Below are 21,468 nucleotides of genomic sequence, written 5' to 3' on the forward strand. Positions count from 1 at the left end.
AGGAAAAACAATTAATTTAAAAGTTCAAATATTTGTGACATGGTTAATCTGCTGTGTACACAGCACCTTCTAGTGGACAGGAAAGGATACAGCACCAACCAATCGGAATTCAGAGTAGTTATCACAGTTCAAGCTGCTAAACCAATGACAGTGAGAGTCCTTGTGATATGTAAACATGCCTGTCGAATAGAACAAATATTTTTTGTATTAAAATTCTATCACTTGTGCCCCAAATATAGTGTGATCTTGCCATGATCAAGAATTCTTGAAGCCCTGTTGATTTCAAACAGACTTAGAAGTATGCACCTTTAACCAGATTCTGCTTCCAAATTTATTCAAATGTTTGCTTGCATTGACTGTGTTGTCAGGACGTTAGAAAGCAAATTCCTTAAAACAAATTTCTCTGCCCATTTCAGATATTGTCTTTCCCTTTCATATAATTACTTTTCATCATTATGAAAATTTAAGCTGGAAGTTGAAATGGAAAAAAGAGTGCTATAAATCTAACAAACCATGAAGCTATCAGCAACATACTAATTTAATTTCTATCAGAGCTCTTTTTTGACCCAGACAGGTCCATAAATGAGTTACAAAATGATTACAAAGAACAACAATATCAACAATATCCAATAAAACAAAAAAAGCTATACAGGTTTATACATTATTAATATAAACTGAATGACAAAAAAGAACATTTTTTTCAAAAAAAACAACAACCCTCAATAATTCAATAGATTCCAACTCCCTCTGTAACAAACCATTCTTACTCATAATCGGAATACTAATAGAGAGAAAGCGAACCTACTTGCAGAATACCATAGCTTCATTACAACCACTGAAAACAGTTTTTCCTGCATTTTCATCCTCCACATTTTCCACAGTAGAGAAATATGAAACAGGGCTTAAGTATGCAGGCTGGTTCATACTGGAAGCGTAGATCTATCAGGTCCCAGATGAGTAAGTTAGTACCAATGAATTCTTGGCACAAAGTTGAGGAGTTAATTTAAATAAAAATCCTCTCCGCTTTGCAATTCTTAATTCTTGTCTGATTGGAAGTGATAGAAGAGCTTCAGTTTAAACACTCACCATAGTCTGGATGAAAAATTTGTCGAATTAGAAGAAGAAACCATTCTTTTGTTAGGCCACCCATGTCAAGACCAGCTTCTCCTACAAATGTAACTTTCAATTTCTTTTTCAAATCTGCTCTTTTCCTTGTCAGCTGTTTAAAAGCACACATATATAAATTAGTAAAAAGAAACATAAAAAAACATTTTAATGTTATACCTTTTATTTAACATGTGAAATCAGTTTATTATTTAACTCAGACATCATAAACACATCTTATTAGAGTCTTTGAGGAATCAATAGTCCATGAATGTGGAACTGCATTTTCTTCCTATGCTGAATCCTTTGATAATATCTGAATGCCATGGGAACAGCATTGTGATAGTTTGTCCTTAGAAGTGTAACAGAGTGAAGGCAGGAATAGAATGTGTACATTTTCATATTGTTTCATATTGTTTCTCTTGTTTCTCTTGTTCACTATATAATCTCCAAATGGAAATACAGTGGTATCTCTGGTTACGTACTTAATTTGTTCCGGAGGTCTGTTCTTAACCTGAAGCACCACTTTAGCTAATGGAGCCTCCTGCTGCCGCCGCACCACCGCCGCTGCTGCATGATTTCTGTTCTCATCCTGAAGCAAAGTTCTTAACCCGAGGTACTATTTCTGGGTTAGCGGAGTCTGTAACCTGAAGTGTATGTAACCTGAAGCGTATGTAACCTGGGGTACCACTGTAAGTGGTTGGTATACAGAAGATTTTTTTGCCACTGCCTGGCTGCAGTGATAGTGTATTAAAACATTTGTCACAGTTGATTGCACAGTACGGTGATCATTTCTGAGTCAGGCCCTATGCACTGAATAAAAAGAAGCTCTTGCCAATGTTTTGCAAAACTGCAAACATAGTTTAAGATTTAGTTATTTATTTAAACTACTTCTACTCTGCCCGTAAACAGAAACAAAATATAAAAACAATTTTTGTACTACAACCTAAAAGCAGTAACAATGTGTGATCTATTAAAGCAGCATAAGATCATTTGGCAGAGATAAATGTCAATATAATGGTTGAAAAGACCATGCACTTTCCCCTCCCCTCCCCGCCCCTCCCCTAAAACCTTCACTTGAATGCCAGAGCTGAAGATTTGCTGAAACCAGAGTTTCCCTTTACCACTGAAATGGGAAAATGATTTAATACTGGATTACACACCAGGTTATGAAACCAGACAAGTACATTCAGGTAGATTATATGCATGTGCAGCTTAGAGGCATCTTTCAAGAATCAATATAGAAATAATTCTGTATACCTCATCTAGTGAATCGCTAACTAGGTGCATTCTCCTCACTTTCACATTTAGAAACAACATGTTCATGTCAGGCCTCTGCCTCCGCGAGACTTTGTCCACAAGGCTTTGCTGTTTAGAATTCAAGACAGAAAACAAAAGAATTAACTACAGTATATTATCATCTATGTCTTATGTAGGACTCTGAACTAATGAAACTCCTTTCTGAAACACTGTGGTTTATACAAAATATTGCAGAATAAACTATGCAATACTTAGAATAATAGAACAGTGTTTTCCAATCCCAATTTTAGATTGGGCAATCCTGCAAATTCTAATTTTTCTCATAGTCACTGTCCAATAATATAGAATATTCATTATACTGATTTTAATACAGCTTTGAATTAAAGTATTAGCCTTGAAGCCATAAACAAGTGCAAGGAATTTTATGTACCGTATTTTTCGCACCATAGGGCGCACCGGACCATAGGGCGCACCCATTTTTTGGGGGGGAAATAAAGGGGAAAAAATTATTTCCCCCCCCCCGCGGGGCTGGGGCGGGGGAGGTCCGCGAAGCCTGGGCGCGCTGAGCTCAGCGCGCGCAGGCTTCGGCATGCTGGCAACTCTCCGCAAGGAGCCGGAGCGCTCCGGCTCCTTGCGGAGAGGTCCGCGAAGCCTGGGCGCGCTGAGCTCAGCGCGCGCAGGCTTCGGCATGCTGGCAACTCTCCGCAAGGAGCCGGAGCGCTCCGGCTCCTTGCGGAGAGGTCCGCGAAGCCTGGGCGCGCTGAGCTCAGCGCGCGCAGGCTTCGGCATGCTGGCAACTCTCCGCAAGGAGCCGGAGCGCTCCGGCTCCTTGCGGAGAGGTCCGCGAAGCCTGGGCGCGCTGAGCTCAGCGCGCGCAGGCTTCGGCATGCTGGCAACTCTCCGCAAGGAGCCGGAGCGCTCCGGCTCCTTGCGGAGAGGTCCGCGAAGCCTGGGCGCGCTGAGCTCAGCGCGCGCAGGCTTCGGCATGCTGGCAACTCTCCGCAAGGAGCCGGAGCGCTCCGGCTCCTTGCGGAGAGGTCCGCGAAGCCTGGGCGCGCTGAGCTCAGCGCGCGCAGGCTTCGGCATGCTGGCAACTCTCCGCAAGGAGCCGGAGTGCTCCCGCTCCTTGCGAAGAGGTCCGCGAAGCCTGGAGAGCGTGAGGGGTCGGTGCGCACTGACCCCTCTCACTCTCCAGGCTTCAGCGAAAGCCTGCATTCGCACCATAGGACGCACACACATTTCCCCTTCATTTTTGGAGGGGAAAAAGTGCGTCCTATGGTGCGAAAAATACGGTAGGTGAGTGAGTGGGCTGGTGGAGAAGCATAGGAGCCAACTCCTAGGGGTTGAAGTTCCTTTGCGCCCCCCTAAAATATTTGAGGGGGCTGGGCTCCCCCAAAGTTGATGGGCATTGCCATTCAAATGGTGTACGTGTCTCACGTCATGTGATCGATTATGTGGGGCAGTGCTTACCTGGCCCTCCCCATATTTTATTCAAGTTGGCACCCCATGGAGAAGGGAGGGAAAACTCTGACCCTCCTCTGCACCCAGCATAGAAACAAAGTAACTTGTCAGATGGTGGAAGCCTTCTCCATGTCCAGAATAAAAATGCAGCAAGTTGGATCAGGGGAGATGGAGCTCCAACTCTCTCCTCAATCAGCACCCAGGGGACTACTGAATTTTTTGGTAGCCTAGTAACATTTGTGGGCATATTTATGAACCTGTTTTAATACATTATATATTTTAATAAAAAAACATACTTACCCGTGCAATATTTATCATTTGTTGTTCAGAATCTTTTTGAATAATAACCTTTTTTGCTGCTATAGAAATAATAAATGGATATTGGCAGAAGGAAAACCTGAAACAGACAGAGAAGCATTAATTATATTACTTTCAAAGTGATTATATTAAACACTATGAATTAGAGTAGCCAAATACAACAAACAAAAGTCTTAAAGCAAGGTAATAAGGGACTGCCTAACAACCACCCATATCAAGACCACCATGTCAAAATATGGAGGCCACAGGTTCTCCAGCCCTGCTTTAAAGTGCTGAGCTGTAGCTTAGATTAAGTCCTGCTGTCTTTTGGGGGAGGGAACAAGACCAGCTTTTTGAGGAATCCTCTCTTGTGGCAGAAAGTTGTCAATCTGAATCTTACCTCCTGCCATCCCAGAAAAACTGAAAACCCATCCATCCAGGTTGTTGCCACAATATTGATTCAGACTGCAACCCTACTCCTATATTCCCGTTATTCGTGAAACATGGAATTGGAAAACCATGAGTCGGACAAGGTACTATACAGCTGTTTCTCCAAAAACTAATAAAGCTATGATTTCCCAAACTATCAGCTATGAACACACTTTTGTTTGTGTGGACAGTTTGTTGAAGAAGGCAAAAGGAAGCATAAGCAGATTAGCAGAGCATAACTGATATATTGAATTAAAAAAGATAAACATTTATTAACAACATGAAAGCAATATGTATGATATACAGGAGCAACAAATAATATTAGCCATGGAACAGAAATGCAACATGCTGGTTGCATTAGCCTAGCCACTGAAATGAAGTATTGTCAGCCTCAGCATGCAAAATATAGGACTTCGTTGCTCTAATAAGAAGTCAGTGTTTGCAATCTGTTGCAAATTGATCTTAATGCTTCAAAGCAGTCCACATTAAGATGAACAATGATGAAGAACAGAACTGCCTGAGGTCTTCTGAAAAGCTGCTGTGAATGGGCATACACATTGCTGAAAAGTATGTCTGAAAAGTACAATACTAGCTACTCAGAAAACATTTGAGTCATAAATGGGTGAAGAACTACACATTAAAATTGGGGGAAAATGAAAAGTTTTTGTCTAATGTACACGAGTTTGATAATCTAACATTACCTATAAATTATTGGAAGACAATAGTTTTTGAAAAACCATTGTTTTTAAAATATCTTTAATTAAAAATGATAGGATGACCACTATAGATGATGATAATAAAATAATAATAATAATAATAATAATAATAATAATAATAATAATAATAATAATAATATATTTATACCACATCTGGCTGAGTTTCTCCAGCCACTCTAAAATGGATAGAATGGTTCATTTTAGTAAAAATGGAAACCCTGAAAATATTGCAACAAAAATACAGTCAGCGCTTGATAACACACAACCCATGACATTTAGCAGCCTTTCAACCATGGTACTAAACTCTTAAAAAATTCTTACCTTTGAGAATTTCCATAACATTGCCAGTTATGATATTCTTCCATGAGATCAATATGATCCAGTGTCGAATTATAAAAATCCATATATGGAACAATAGAAGGGTTAGCTAGACTATTTGAAGTATCTATAAAGATATATTTAAATATGAGTTTTCAGAAATGACAGCCAGCTTTCTTTAGAGAAATGAAATTAGACTTTTAATTAAAAAACAACAACAAAAATAAGTAAAATATACAGTAAACGGCCAGTCAACCCCTGAAAAAATCTTAACCTATGGAAGTAAACTCATAGCTGTTGGAAAACATAATTAATCTGGGTGCCATTCATTTAGCTCTTTCCCCCCTGAACTTTTAATATCTGTGCATTAGATTTAGAAACTTATTTGTAGAACAGGATGTCTACACAAAGATTAATGCAGTTTTCAGTTTTATATTCTTAAACAACAACCAGAAAATTAAATCACTGCAGTAATAGAAGTGATTTACTTATTGCTGACATTCATTTTTTATTTCAGATGTATTCTATACAATAGGTTAAGCATTGGCAATCTGTAAATTTTTCAAGGCCTTAACTGACTTGCTACCATAATCATGTAAAGTTCCCAATTGATGTTCAGATGGAAGGTGTTAGCAATAGAACGTTAAGAACAAGTGCACCTTCTGTGCGGAACGTGAAAAGACAGTTCCAATGGAAAAGTTTCTATCCAACTTAAAAGGGGTGTGTGATTAATGGGTTCAGGGATGCCAGAGCTGCTGCTGCTGCTGCTGGCACCAGGGAGTCCTGCCACAGATGACTGGGCCACTCTTGCAAGAAAGGCCAAAGAGACATCCATGTAAAACATAGATTTGTCCTAATAGACAGGTAATTGACTGTACATCACTAGTTTTACTGCCTGGTTGGCAGAAACACCACACATTATATAAGAAAAGCATCATATTAGAAGAAGGAACACAAACTAATTGAATCTGTAGAAACCTACTAAATAAAGACAACACTTTGGCTGCTGATGGAATCCACCAAGAACACTTTTCCAGAGGAGGCAATTCTTCAGGCTTTGCAGGAAAGAGTCGTAGAGAAATAAACTGTAGCAGCCTGTCTAGCACTTGCTTGAATCTCTTCTGTGATATCCTGTAAGAAATATGCTGAAGTCATTTTTATGATAGAAAGCAAACTGTAGAATGTTAGTGGAACTCATAGCTTTTAATGAAAAGTATTTAATAGCTGACAAATTTCTATTGAACTGTACTAAAGTGGTATGGAGAATAGTTAGCAGAACTGTTAACTTTTTCTGTGGGCCAGTTCTAGTCTGTTAGTAGGTATCAGATGGAACTCTGGAGTAGATTAGGCATAGAAAAATATAGTATAATTTGTGTATTTTATAGTTGCTACAAATACTGAACCATGTTCCATTGACTGCCAGTAGGTTTTAAAGGTTTTTTAAAAAATTTTTAAAGAGCTGACCTAATCAGAACTAACATATTACAATAAAATCCCATTAGCAATGGAAGCACACACTTTCCAATTGTAAACAATAGAGAATGATTTACTTTTTAAACCAGTGAATTAGGAAGTGATGATCGCCTTCTGTTAAGGCAGCAATCTGTCTTAACAAGTGAGCATAAATAACAAATGTTGACGTGGTACTAAATAGAGGATTCTGTAAAAGATTAAAAACACTTTGTTAGTATTTTGGTTGTAATTTATTTTTATACTATTACAAAAATCACCATAGTAAGAAATGATTGCTTCTATTTCTTTATTTATTCATAAAAGTATTTTTATACCACCATAAAATAAAATATATCAAAGCATCGTTATGCAGCTAGCATGCTGGTTTGACTGAATGCGTCCAGAGTGTGGCTAATGTTTCATTGTGTGCGTGGGTGCTCATTGCTGCCTGGAAAGAGGCAGTGGTGGGGCCTCTCCTAAAGAAACCAGTCCTGGAACCCTTGGCCAGGAAGGACTATTGACCAATCATAAAAACCTCTTTCATGGCGAAAGTGGCAGAAAGAATTATGATGGGGCAGCTGCAACCATTCTTGGATAATATGGACTTTTTTAGACCTGTTCCAGTCTTGGTTCTGAGCTGGCAATGGCACTGTGCTGGCCTTGATTACTCTGATGGATGACAATTACAGAGAGGGATAAGGGGAGTGCAATATGGGAACTGGGGGCACTGTATTACAGCATTTTGGGGCGTACAAATGAGACTGAGTCCATACAGTAGCACTGGGAGAGTGCTTTTCAGCTCCCTGGAAGTTATGCTATGATGTGCCACAGGGCACTATTCTATCCCTAATGCCGTTTAATCAGCACAAATTTAATTGACATGAAGCTGTTGGGAGAGGTCATTAGAAGTTTGAGGCCAAGATGCCATCAGCACCCTCATGACACTCAGCTCTTCGCTTTCCCTTTTCCTCCACCCTCCTCACTCTTCTCAACTCTACCTTGAACACATCTCACACATTTTCATACCTTTTCCTCTCTCCTATTGTGCAGCCTGCTTTGCACACATACCCCATTATCACATTTACCCCCCTTTCCTATCTCCTTCTCGCCACCTGTACACACACCAGCCCCATTTTTATGCCATGTCCTCTTTCCTTTTCTGCAGCTTTTGTGCACACATGTCATGTTCATATATGGTACTTTATCTTTAATATTAATAGACACTTAAGAGCAAGTTCATCCATTAGCTTATTCAGTTAGAAAATGTTAAGCTCACTTGATGGATGTTGTACATATATGGGTGTACAACATGAAGTTCCAGATTCAGTGTAGTCATTCAGAATAAATACTGTACTAACAAGCAAAGTATGTCTTATGAATGATGGCACTAAATCTGGAACGTCATGTTGAAGACAACACATGGTCGCAGGAGTGAAATATATGACTGTGGAAAGGTACTATGGAATATTTGAGGGTTCCACATCCTTTATCTCTCTCACATGAGGCAGTTGAGGAATGGAAGAGGGAGTCGTTTAAAACGTGCCATTTCCCCCTCTTTCAGTGTTTCACCCTCCTTGCTGAACTCATTCAACAGCAGAAGTTTGAGTAAAGCTTGGGTGGAAGAAAATCGAGATGAAAATTGTAGTTTTAAACAATGGCTGAAGCTTGAGTAAAACAGGAATGGGGAGAAAAAGCAAACCAGCTTTAACAAGCAGCAGAGATGGGCACAACACAGAAACTAACATCAGAAAGATAACAGATCAAGACTTTCCCAACTCCCTTCTCACTGTACTCACACACTGCTTTCAACAGCTACTTCCCCCATGTTACCCCTGCTCACACTTCTCAAACATCTGCTATTGTTAAAATTGTCACATTTCTTCTCTAAGTTTGTCTCCATCCATGTTTTACTCAACCTCTGCTGTTGTTTAAAACTTTTATTTTTCTCTTTGTTCCCACCACCCCTGCTTTACAGGAAGTTCTGCTGCTGTTGTTCCTTGTCAGTATCCCTCCCTTCCCACTCCCATGCCATGGTGACTGGTGTTGTGCAACCTGCTTTCTCTTTTACTCCCCTACCCCATGCAAATCCAGGTTTGTGATGAGGCACTACAAATCCTCTAATGACAGTGAAATAACTGCCTAACATTTTTATGTAGATAGGAAGAAATGGTTACTTGTAAATAAATTTCACTCACTAGGACACCAATGTGCTAATTCAAGCAATAAAATTCTATGCCTACCCACTTACAAATACCATTACAAGCAGATGTGCTGATATGCCTTTTCAAATAGCAAAATTAACTTGGTTTGTGTTTCCTTGGGTCTCTTGTTCCTCACTGTTGCTGTGCTACGCTTTGTGCGTGAGCACTGCAAACATACAAAGAGCCACACAGGAACAATTAGGGGCAAGTCAAAATAGCATAGAACCAAATGAACGTCAACAGAAGGGCTTCAATGGTGCACTTATTCCTTGGTAATAAATAAAGGGTTCTTTTCCTACCTGTATTAGTACAAAATATGCTCTAAGATCATCTTTTGTACGTGGCCTGAAAGCAAATAAACGGTCCTAGAATGAAACATACCATTTCAGCATGTGTGCATGCCATAAAATTATTTAACATGCAATTCCAACTCCTTTTTCACCTGTCAGGATGTATACATGCAAGCACATACACAAAAACTATGTAATCTTTCCACATTTAAGTGTATAGAGTAGCCTACAACTTCTAGAATATGACTTCTAAACTGTTAAAGTTTTACTATATCAGCAAAATTGAGAAAAAAAATGTTCCAATTAGTTACATATGAATAACTCTTTAGAAGACGCAGCATTGCTTGCATTTAATTATATGCTAACATAAAGCATAACAGGTTGCTGTTTGAGAAACACAAGTCCCAAAGATAGTTGTGTGGTTCTCTCCATTATGACCTATATTTAGAACAAACCTATCTACAAGTGTGCAGATTCATAACTTAAAAGTTCTGTGCACAAAATGCAAACTTGATGGAGAGTTCTTGCTTAAGGAAAGTATTTTGTACCCATTTCTGTGAGCTTTCAGTTACTATTCATGCTTGCTTGAAAATAGTACCGTTTATAATCAGTTTGGAAACTGTAGCTCAAAAGGCCATGAGAGAACAGGAATAAATCTAATGCCCAATGAATTCTTTGAATCTTTCTTCACAGCAAAAAATGTAGGCCAGATATGTGAAAGATTGTTTTCAAGGACAGTGTCTAAAGAACCAAATCAAACAGAGTGTCAGGGCTTACTGACAAACATTAACATCAAAAGAAGAAGCAGAGGGTAGTAATAAACAGCAGTTCTCAAAAAGAAATAGAGGGTGCAATTCAACATAAGGTTAAGTGGGATATGTGCAAGCAGAACAAGTCTGCTTGTGCAATGGAATTTCCCCCATGTCTGCTCATCCTAAACATCTTCTGGGGTTTCCCCCAACACTTCAGAGCAGATTTAGGGGGTGCAAGGAGGGGGCGTGGGGAGGAAGGAGAGGGAGGAATGTCCCTTTGCCTAAGTGGACCTCATTTTGCTTGTGCAACAACTTAATTGAATCTCACCCAGAATCGTCAAGGTGGGGTATGTATTGAGAGTGGTACCATTTAACATTTGTTAACTTTCTTGAGTTATGGTGTGCAGTCTGAAGATCACACCAAATTAAAGAAGAGCCCCAAAAGGACTCTTGGGTGGCAAAATGGCAAATGAGAATCTATGTTGTGGGAAACAAGGGGGCAAACCCGAGAAGATGTGCCTTAAGGGGCTGAAGGATTTGATAATGATGCCAAGTATAACACACTTTCTAATGGCTGTGAGTTGACACTGGTATCTGTTTCTGCTTTGTTGAGTCCTGGGGACATTTTAGGCATCTGTCTGAGGCCAAGCACACCAACAGCCCCTGGACTAGTATAGACCTAATTTCATTCCCATTGAGTCATTAGGCATGTAAAACGTGACTGGTTCCTTTAGGAAGCTGGATGCTGTACAAGATGGACCTTTGGTCTGATCTAGCAGAGCTCTTCCTCTGTTTTTAATATTTAAATTGTGATAATACACCATTCTGCAATGGAAGGATATCCTCAATCTCAATTAAGTCCACACAGAACAGAACAAAATTTGCTGATATATTTTAATTTCTCATTGGAATCTTCATTTGAGGGGCTTGTTTTGTTTTTCTTTATGTCCAAGTTTTTATTTTTAAACTTCACCTAGTTTATTTAGGCATTTAAAAAAAATAATTGTATGTATGATTGTTTGGATGGAGGTACAAAGAAATATGACAGTATATTCTTATGGCAGCATCTTATGCCTTTTCAGTCCTACAGTTTACAAACCTTTTTTTGCCCTCTTATATATTGTACGCATCTGGCAAAAGAGTTCTTGTTGACAAAACCTAAATGAAGGTGCTCAACCTAGGACTTTGATGTTTGGGCTACAAGTTACTAATTTTCCAAAATTCCATCTCAGCAGAAACTCTAAATGACTTGCACAATTTAAACGTATATAGAAGTTATAATTACCCCTTCCATTCCTGTAATAAACCATTAATTATTCCTTTAAGGACACACTTCTGGATATCTTGAGGCTAGAACAAATGAAGAAAGAGAGAGAAAAACCACAACCAGTATTTTATCACAGAAGCAAATTCTACAGATATCATTATAGTCCTGTGGTTGGATGATGATTAGTTTCCATTCTTACAATAAAACACAAGTCATTATTTTAAAATTCAGGGGGAAAAATCTCAGTATTTTCAAGCCATTTATCAATTTATTGCTTAAATCTCCTGTTGGTAGTCTCTCTTCTAAGTTGATAATTCCTATTTTTCTTATATGAACCCCATCAAACTATCTCTCTTGTTTCCATGTCTTTATATCTCTTTCCAACAGGGATTATCAGAGACATGTTTGTCTACCATACCATTGGGTAATATAGCTCTGATTGTAGTTTCTGGTCTCCCATGTATTTGCTATCACATGACTGGCAACAACAGGCAGCTTTTACCCCTTCTGCTATCTGGTGGTGAATGGTTGGCACATTATTGGTGAATGCAGATAGTACCCTATGCCCATCAACTATGTTTGATTTAAGGTAAAAGCACAGAGGCTGGGACACAAGGACAAGAAAGAGGTGTATACTGCTGCTCCATTGTTTGTGCTACACATTTAGACTAACATAAGCATTTTTTATTCAGGGTATGGAAAACACGGATTATATTTGAACTAAAAGTTTGTCGTATATTATAAAAACTACAATTTGTACATGAATACAACTGTATATTCAATGTACAAAATGTGGAAAAAATACACTATAATTTTACTTACTGAACTTAGTAAGGCATCATAAACAGCATTCACAAATTTAGCATCAACTCCACAGTCTTCAATGGAATTAAAAGGGGCATCAATATTTTTCTGCAAATTGTGAAAATATATTAAAGAGCTGTTTCATGAGATTTGTTATGCCAGAGGTATTTTCAAACTTGCATTACAAATGCACATTCTGTAATATCATCATTTATAAAACAATATAAAACAATTAACATTTAAAATGGATATTTTCATTAATTCTTTGCATTCCGATACAAACGGCACACCTTACTACACTGACACAACCCTTCTCCTGGAAACCACATCAAATTGCTGGTGCTATGCCAGCTCATAGGCATGTTACAAGCTACATGGCCAATGCCATGTTGGCTGTATGAGAGAGATCCTAACCTTTAATCCATACTGCTGGCAGGAGTTAGTATAAAGCAGGGGCAATCTGCTGCTGCAATGTTCTAAGAAAGGGTGAATGGGCGATTGTGCTTCTGGATCCAAAGGTGGCCCACTTTCTGCCTGAGAGATGACAGCAAAAAAGAATTACTTGCCCTTCATCCACTACCACTGACATTGACGAAGAAGGTAACTCCATCAAGCCCAAATCGGCTGAGGGAAGAACTGTGGGGCAGCAACTGCCTGCCCTCCAGGCCTGGACATTGTCATCCAACTGTGCTCCTGGATCTGATTTGGTGCTTCAGGGATGGATCTGCTCTTCATCAAGAGCAAGACAGTCAGAGCTGCCACTAACACTGGCTATGACTGAGTCTGCTTTCCCCTCCACCTTCCCATTTCTTTTTCTTCATGTGTCATATTTTTTTAAACTGTGAGACTGAAGGAATAGACCACCTTAGAAGTGGTTTTTGTAAGCCACTCTGAGAGCTTTTTGGCTAAAGGGCAAGGTATAAATGCTGTAAATAAATAATAATAACTCTCTGCCCTAGCCAGCAGAACTGGGAATGTGGCAAGGATCCACTACTCTATGCCCTGCCCCTCTGGTCTTATTTTCTCCCTAACATGGTGTCAAAAGTTTGATAAAGTTCTACAGCTTGTTCAGCAGTATAACAAACTATCCATATGCAATCCTTTTATTTGATTTTTTTTAAAAATGTATGGTATTTATAGCTTCCACTAGTACTGAAATGCTTTAATTAAAATAGCTTTAATGGGCATAAGACAGATGTTGAAACAGACTGCCTTGATTCCTCTGTCTCACGTTTAGTAGATGACCCTTATCCCATAATAAGCCAATGGGAGCCAAGAACTGAGGTTCATAAAGATTAAGGCATTATATCCATAGTTTGTCTTTTCTTTTTTAAATGCACTGGAATGCCACCAGCACTGCCCTTGTGTGGAGACAGCTGCTGATAACAGAATCTGCTAACATAACATCTGGCCAGACTTAAACTGGGTGGTTGCTTGCAAGCATGTTTCATTTTAAAAATGCAATGGAAGTTTGCCTGTAAAAGGGTAGGTGTGATTAGATTAAATCCCACACCAGCAGAACAGATCATTAGCATTGTCAGACATGACAGCATCAGTGATTCCCTTGACAACTTCCTTTGGCACCTGTGAAGACTCTGAGCCTTCATCTGCTCACTGCCCCCTTCTTCATGGAGGTGATGGGGTGGTTACTTTTTTCCCTTGAAAAGTATTGCTACAGAATTAGGGGGGGGGGTCATTCTATTCATAGGCCACTTCCAGGCCTGTAATTCTGCATCTGAGAGGTTTAGAATCTAGCAGAACCAGTCAGACCAGCTTCTTTATTAAGCTAATGGCTTTAGCCCACTCAGCTAAATACCATCATCAGCATATCAGCATTTTAAAGTGTGACCCCTGTTGCCATAGAGACAAATGGGTGATTTTTTTCCAACCTCACCTGGCTGGATGCCATGTCATCATAGGACAAAGAACAAAAGGCCAAGTGGGGCTGCACATGTGTGAGTTTTTCAGCTGCCTTAGATGCTGGAGAAACAGAGGCTTGACTTTTTCTGTAGGAAGAATACCAAAGCTATGGCTTTGGAGGGACTTCCCTAGAAACCTAATAGGGAAGCAAGATCTGTTGTCTGTTGGAGAATGCTGAGAGCCCTTCCATCCTATGCTCAGGCTGTATACATGTGTAAATAAACCATATACCTTAAAGACACTACAGTCTCCACTGACCTTCATTCCAAGGTAACTAAACCTTGGGTAAGGGCAGGAACCGCTGGAGTCTCTTGCCACTTGGAGACTGGGGTGCATGAAACACTATATAAAGTAGGGAGAGTGATGCTCTCTCCTACTCCCACCTTCAGTTCTTTGTGCCTTTCAAAACCAGCACATGAGCAGTTGAACAGAAGGTAGAATGACTGAAAGCATACGAAGAAAAGAGACGCAATCTGGGACACTGGGAAAAATTGGAGAGCTATGGGGGTGAGTGAAAGAAGGCATGGGTACATACTCATATCACATCCAATACAATTGATAACTTTTAATTGCCTGATTTTTCATGGGTTTCCCCAAGCCCACATCCGTCAAATCACAGATGTCACTATTGATTGAAGTATAATCATTACAAATCTGGTGCTTTCCAGTGTTGCTGTGTCACAAAAACAGGGACCCAATACATGGATTATCATAATTTTTCTATGAGATCCCCTGAAAATCACCATCAAATCATTGATCACATGTGTCTACAGATGGATTCTGTGATTTGTTGGCTGCTTCTGTTTTTTTTCTGAGGTTTAATAAAATACTAAAAAAATCCGTCAGAATCTTTGCCTGCAACACCTTCACTAAAGTTTTCTATAGTGCTTGACAGAGGCAGATTTTTTTTTTTACTGTATCAATATAAGCTTTAATTTTATAGTGGATTTTTGGGGAGACCCACTGTAAAATCATGCAAATTCAAGAGGAACTGTTTTAATTCTACTGAATTAAACTTTTGCCCAGATCACATTCAAAGGCAAAAAGGGTTTGTGTTGTTTATCTGGAGTGGGGTGACCCAGGGAGGGGTGGGGGAAGAGAAGCAACCAGAGCAGGCTGTGTTTCCACAACACACATTCCAGATTCTAATTGTGCCTGTAGGCCCGAAAAAGATTGGTAACAGTACTATCTAGTGGTGTGGGTACAGTTTTCCAACCTTGTGTGTAGCTGTCAGGGAACTGCCATCGGAGAGTCAGGTGGTGGAAGGGCTCAAGGAGGCTAGGAGAGCCTCGGATGCGGAGGAAGGAACCAGTAGGGGGAGAGGGATAGTTCCTGCAGAAACTCAATCGGAGGAAGGGCTCCAAGATGTTTCCAGTGAGAATAGCGGGGAGGGCTCAGGACCTCCGCTGGGGACGCCCACTCCGCGGAGGAAACTGTCACGCAGAGAATCCAGAAGAAGAGTTTCCGTCAAGGAACACTTATGTTGGAGTAAATTCCGGAAATGCCCACTGACGGATTCTGCCAGCGATTGAGGTAGCCACGCACCCATGGCTCCTCGAACTGGGAAAGTTTAGGAACTGATGTGACGCTTGGAGGACTTAAACGCTTACGCACGAGCAGCCCCCCTTTTCCCATTACAGTAGCGTACATGCTATTGTCATATATATTACTCTTCCTGGATTGCTGTGTTTGTAGGGTTTCAGTAATCTTGTCATAGATGAAAAACACAGTATAACAGTGGTAATTACTGTGAAAATGGTCTAACAATCAGTTTCATGTACCAATATAAAAAGCCAGTTTTACTATTTTCTTATACAAAATTAGATTTTAAACATGCCATTTTCCTTAATTTATATAGCTTCTACTTTTGGTTGCTTTGTTTTAATTATATATATTAGATAAAACATATATTTGCATTATTGCAAGTTAATGTTTAAGCGAATTAAGATGTGTTTGTGGTGATAATGGTGGTTTTTACCTTAAACGCAGTATTGATTTCTGGAAAAGAATCAAACGTTTTTGAATAAAAATCATACACTGTTTTCCAGTCTCCTGATAATTTAGCTTTTTCTATGTCTTCCCTAAACAGAAAGCACAAAATGCAACCAATTATACAGCTAGCAGAATATTTTACACAAACAGCTTTCAATACATTTTAGACACCCATAAATATAAATACTAGGTTGTATCCCATAGTTGTATTTAATTTCTTTTTCATAAATTTTAAAAATCCAAATTACATTCAAATAGGTGTAATTACATTCATGTAAAAATAGCACCCATAAATGCAGTTAAAAGCAGAGAACCTTACATACTTTGGACCATTAGGGCTAGGCATGAAATAATGAGGAACTAAGGAGCTGAGATCCAAAGAAATGCACAGCTTCTTCCACATATTCCAAAGCAGCTCTGTTTTGCTAGAACAAAAGCTCCCCATGTCACATAGCAAGCTGCTTTTATTAGTAAAGGAAATTTCATAAGTAGCTTGTGATTCAACACACGGTCAGTTCTTTAAAAAGAAAAATGCTAAAAGTTAAGCTACTGGAAGACCTAAGCTAGTTCTTTAGGTACAAATTGATATGCTCAAAGCAGTGATCCATCTTCTCCGGTGCTCACTCCAGAGTGCTTGGGAGCAGATTGCCATTTCTTCCTCTTTTACCCACCAGCCTGGCAGAAGACGTTTCAGGAAGACAGCAATGTACCGGTAGCTGGCCTTTCATTCCAACCTGAACATAATCCATGTGTAGCAGCAAGATGGCAACTGTGTGCCATGCCATGTCACCTTAGCAAGACAGCAGCAGAGGTTGCATGCCACAGCAGACAGCCACTGAGCAGGTGAGCCAGCCAGCTACCTCATGAACCATCTGCACTAGGAAACAAGATCACAGAAGCAGAGAATGCATGCCAGGCCTCCTGTCCCTAAGTTGCATGCTATCCAGGCAAGGTCATAATGGGTCAGTAGCAGAGGCAGAGTGCCATCCATTGTGATGGGACAAGCCACATGATCACAAAAGGGAGCACAGTCGAGGAAGTAGCATCAACAGCAGGGTCCAAACATAGCTAATCCATGAGTAAATGAAGCATTCAATCACAATGTGCCCAAGGTACTGCCTAATGTTGTAACATTTGAGAAAGGCATGTAATGTCTTTACTCCCCACCGCCATCCGCAGTACCACCTCAATCTGCCACCAGGCTGTGAGAGACAGCAGCAGCCACCCTGGCAGTCATGTCTGAGATGGGATTATTTCCTACTTCACCTGCTGTGGCCCAAAGATTCTCTAGCAAAGTGGCTGCTGGAATCCATGGGAACTGGGAGGAAGGCATGTAACATATTTGCTCCCTCCTAGCATCTCCTACACCAGCCTCCAGTTAAAAATACATTCATTTAAAGGAATTATTTATTCCTTGGTATGCATTCACAGGTTATATAGTTGCAGGAAATTAGAGTATGAAAAATATGTATTTTCCAATAGAAGATGACCCATTTGGGAGTTTAGTATAAATATTAGAAGCTTTGTTTGGTTGCTGGATACAACATGTATTTTTTTAATTAGAATAATTAAAAAGAACATATAAATAAATCTATTAGCAGTACATATACACAAAATAATGCTACTTACCGGAAGTCTATTAGAGTTTTTGTTTGGACGGGAAGAGGATGTTCTGGTGGGACTGAAACTTTCATTTCTGCTGTAAGTATATCTACAGAGGTGCGCTGTTTTTGCCTAACATCGTGGCCAAGGGATGGAAGCTCTTTTGCTGATTCAGAAGCAAAAGTTTTAAAAAATCATAAACTGCAACTAAAAAAAAATTAATCCGAAAGTAAACTAAAATATAGACACTATGTCTACCTGAACCTACCTGCATATTTGAAAGGAACTACCATTGAAATTCCACATAAACATAGCTAGGATTAGGTTGCAGTGATACCTCATGCCCATACATTTGTGCAAGTCATAATATAATATATATATATATATTGTTTGTATCTAGAGGAGCACTAACAGGAAGGGACTGATGCAAGATGACTTTCATAAGCCCTTTCCCCAAAACCTTGTCTGAATGGGATAGGATGGGGTGGGAAGGGATGAGCTGAAGAGGAAAGGAAGTCACCAAAAACTATCAGGTGCACTTTCCATGAGCCAGGAACTATATAAACTGTGGTTCTTTATTCTGGTTCCCCCCCCCCAAACCATAGTTAAGACTAATTACAGTTTGTCCCAGTTTTGAAAGAATGACAAGCCACAGAAACAAAAGCTCCCAATATCCTTCCTGTGGCCATACAGGAGGAGAGAGGCGTGGATGGGTCTGAGGCTTGTTCTCATAATGTTAAACCATAGGTTAGTGTTATGTCTAAACCCAGTCACTTATGAAGTTCCAGCACCTGAGTAACATTCAAATTCCTTTCAAACTGGAGCTATATTTCATATTCTAAGACCAAGAATGTAAAAGAAACCTTCTACTACACCAATTTAAATGGGAGTTTATGAAAAGTTTGAATAAATCACTAATCTTAGTGGGATAATATAATTTAAAAAAGGAAAGAAAGGTTTTGTTCATGTGACTTAAAATAATAAATAATATGTTTCATGATCCTTATGCTTCTGAACATCAGTGTCACTGATTTTAAATACAGCAGCACCCTTTCTAGCATTATCTTTGAACAAACTAGATATAAGCACCAAACAATAGCATGCTAAATTAATTAGTAAAAAATTTAAGAAGCTTTCAATAGCTGTACCAGTGGTGCAGTTTACAACAACACCTTAAAGAATACTATATACACTGAAAACTATTGATTATAAAAATAATTAAAATCCTTCCTGAACTCTGTTCTAAAAATACGTGGAACTGTTTAAGCGATGGTAAGATTTGTAAAGCGATGTACTGCTGAATAATGGTTTTGAGAATGTTGCTTGGTTACATTATGCAAAAATCACTTAACCAATGTATGAGAGGCAAGAATGTTAATGAAAAATCTGATGAACAAAGCATTTCTGATAAGAGAAGAGAGACTAGATTATCAGAGCATTAACTGGAAATGAATGGGTATGAAACAGTGCCATTTCTTCAATGACTGATACAAATGTCACGACGTGACATGGTACAATTCTAGTTCAGAATTCTAAGGGTCAATTTCCAGTTTTGCTCTACACCCAAACCCTTCCAACCATATTCTAGCATATATTCAAATGGGCAAAGCTGTCATAAAACCTGTGTTATCATAGATACAGTTGCAATTCCTGTGACAGTTTTTTCAGCTGTCCTATCCAGGAACAGCAAATACTTATGTATAGTGTTTAACATTAACCAGCAGTACAGATCCTTTTGGATTAAAAAAAAAAAAGAAGACTTGTCCCCAATGTCAGTCATATTCACCCATACTGTTCTGATTGTAAATTTAACAGTCCTCTCTGCCAGGGGCGGAGGAAGGGGTACGGTGGGTGTGGACCACCCTGGGTGTCACCACTGAGGGGGGTGACAAAATGCCGGGCAGCACTCACCATGGGGCCTGCAGCTCGCCCGAATCACGTGTCTCTCCTGGGAGAGACATGGTGGCTTGGGCGCGCATCGGCTCTGCACTGCCCAAACGGTCCGCCCGCTGTCTCCCCCCAGCTGTAGGGTGGCTGAGTGGGTGGAGGCAGGCAGACTCCAGAGGCCCCACGGTGTGCCCTGCCCCTATGGGCACCCGCCTCTGCTGGCTGCCTGTGATAGCAACTCAACCCATCACAGGCAGACATTTAAAAACAGCTAAGCAGCCAGCAGGCTATGATTACTGCCACATTACTTACTGAAAAGCTTACTACATGCACAAAGTGCACATTGTCAATGTTACACTCATTGTAGCTATTTCATCCTAAAACTCCCTACTGACTTATTTATCTGTTCTAACTTGCATTTGTTAGACTGTTAGCTCTTATTGTGCTGTGTCATTTATTATGACTTTAGAGTACTTTGCACAAACACAGTTCTACTAGCAAGCAGCAAGGCACTGTCACAACACAAACAAAAGACAAAACAGCTACTAACAACAGTGCACCAAGTAGCTCCTGCAGTCACAAATGGCTAAATAATGAAACTTTTGTTCTCTTACCGTTTTTTATATCTGCAATAACAAATTCTGTAGGTGAGCTTCCACTTCCAGTATCTTCTTGTTTCTGGCTGATGGTTGAAATGAAACTGCTGAATGGGGAAATATCATTTTTTGGTCCCGTCTCCAAGCTCTGCAATTAGAAAAAAACAATTCAATGCTGTGACATACAAGTTCCATTGATTTCAGTGGAATTTAGGGCTACTTCAAACATTATGAGAGTCAAACACGCATTTTTAATATTGACACAGTGTTGACACATTTACATTTTTACATTCATACACCTCTCTTTCCAAATTGGTTTGTCTGTCATATTATATTAGTGCATATACACTAAAAATGTAACAAGTGGAGTTATTAGGTACACCAAATTTTATGCAGATTCTACCCTAAAAAAGTATATGCAGACACTTTTCTCTCTAAAGGTACTGTAGATTCTGGTATATTAGATGACTGGACATATTAGATGACCCCCCCAAATTAGCAGCTGCAATTTGGGGATTTGTTTTATAAGCCCAGTCGCCTAATACGCTGGGCAGCTCCACGCTGGGAGAAAGGCGCCCGGCGCGGAGCCCGCTGCCCGCTGCTTCAGAGCCACTGCCGCAGCAGCGGGGGGCGGGGGCAGGCTCCACTCCGCGCCACCCATACCCATAAGGCGACCCCCGACTTTTTAACCTCTTTTCTGGGATTAAAAAGTCGCTTTATACGCCAGAATCTACGGTAGATGTTAAAATCGATATGAAAATCTTAAGTCCTCAAACTCATTGAGGACTCTCTGGAGCCTGGATGTGCAAGAGACCACCTATGGAAGAAGCCCCAGACCAGAACTCTCCTCCTAAAGGACAGCTAAAGGTGGAACCATGAGAACTAGATGAGCCCAGAGTAACGCCATTTGCAAAAATATTCCACACAACATGCCACTCTCTAAACTTGGATACTTGGCTGACTAGTTCTTTAACCCTTTGCTTAGTTTTAACTAGAAAGGGAGCATATACTTTGAATGGCATACTCTAATCATAACTGCTTTGTTCTGTATTGAAGTTGTATTTCCCAAGAACATTCTTTAAATAAAATTAAAAGTTAAGCAGATAAAAGTTTTAAAATT

General features: G+C 39.8%; 1 protein-coding gene across 1 annotated transcript in view; it reads right to left on the minus strand.

Moving 5' to 3' along the window:
* Window positions 1–21,468, minus strand: part of HECTD2 (HECT domain E3 ubiquitin protein ligase 2) — a 36,336-nt gene that overhangs the window by 8,278 nt on the left and 6,590 nt on the right. The window contains exons 2-14 of the mRNA XM_081912967.1: window positions 20,367–20,496; window positions 17,893–18,031; window positions 16,250–16,352; window positions 12,370–12,459; window positions 11,566–11,630; window positions 9,538–9,583; window positions 7,136–7,245; window positions 6,568–6,716; window positions 5,589–5,712; window positions 4,126–4,222; window positions 2,365–2,472; window positions 1,087–1,219; window positions 91–179 (exon numbers count right to left, since the gene is read on the minus strand). Of these exons, the coding sequence (XP_081769093.1) occupies window positions 91–179; window positions 1,087–1,219; window positions 2,365–2,472; window positions 4,126–4,222; window positions 5,589–5,712; window positions 6,568–6,716; window positions 7,136–7,245; window positions 9,538–9,583; window positions 11,566–11,630; window positions 12,370–12,459; window positions 16,250–16,352; window positions 17,893–18,031; window positions 20,367–20,496 (1,383 nt within the window). The remainder of the gene's footprint in view (window positions 1–90; window positions 180–1,086; window positions 1,220–2,364; window positions 2,473–4,125; window positions 4,223–5,588; window positions 5,713–6,567; window positions 6,717–7,135; window positions 7,246–9,537; window positions 9,584–11,565; window positions 11,631–12,369; window positions 12,460–16,249; window positions 16,353–17,892; window positions 18,032–20,366; window positions 20,497–21,468) is intronic.

Source organism: Podarcis melisellensis, assembly GCF_964234715.1.
Source record: "Podarcis melisellensis genome assembly, chromosome: 5".
NCBI lineage: Eukaryota > Metazoa > Chordata > Lepidosauria > Squamata > Lacertidae > Podarcis > Podarcis melisellensis.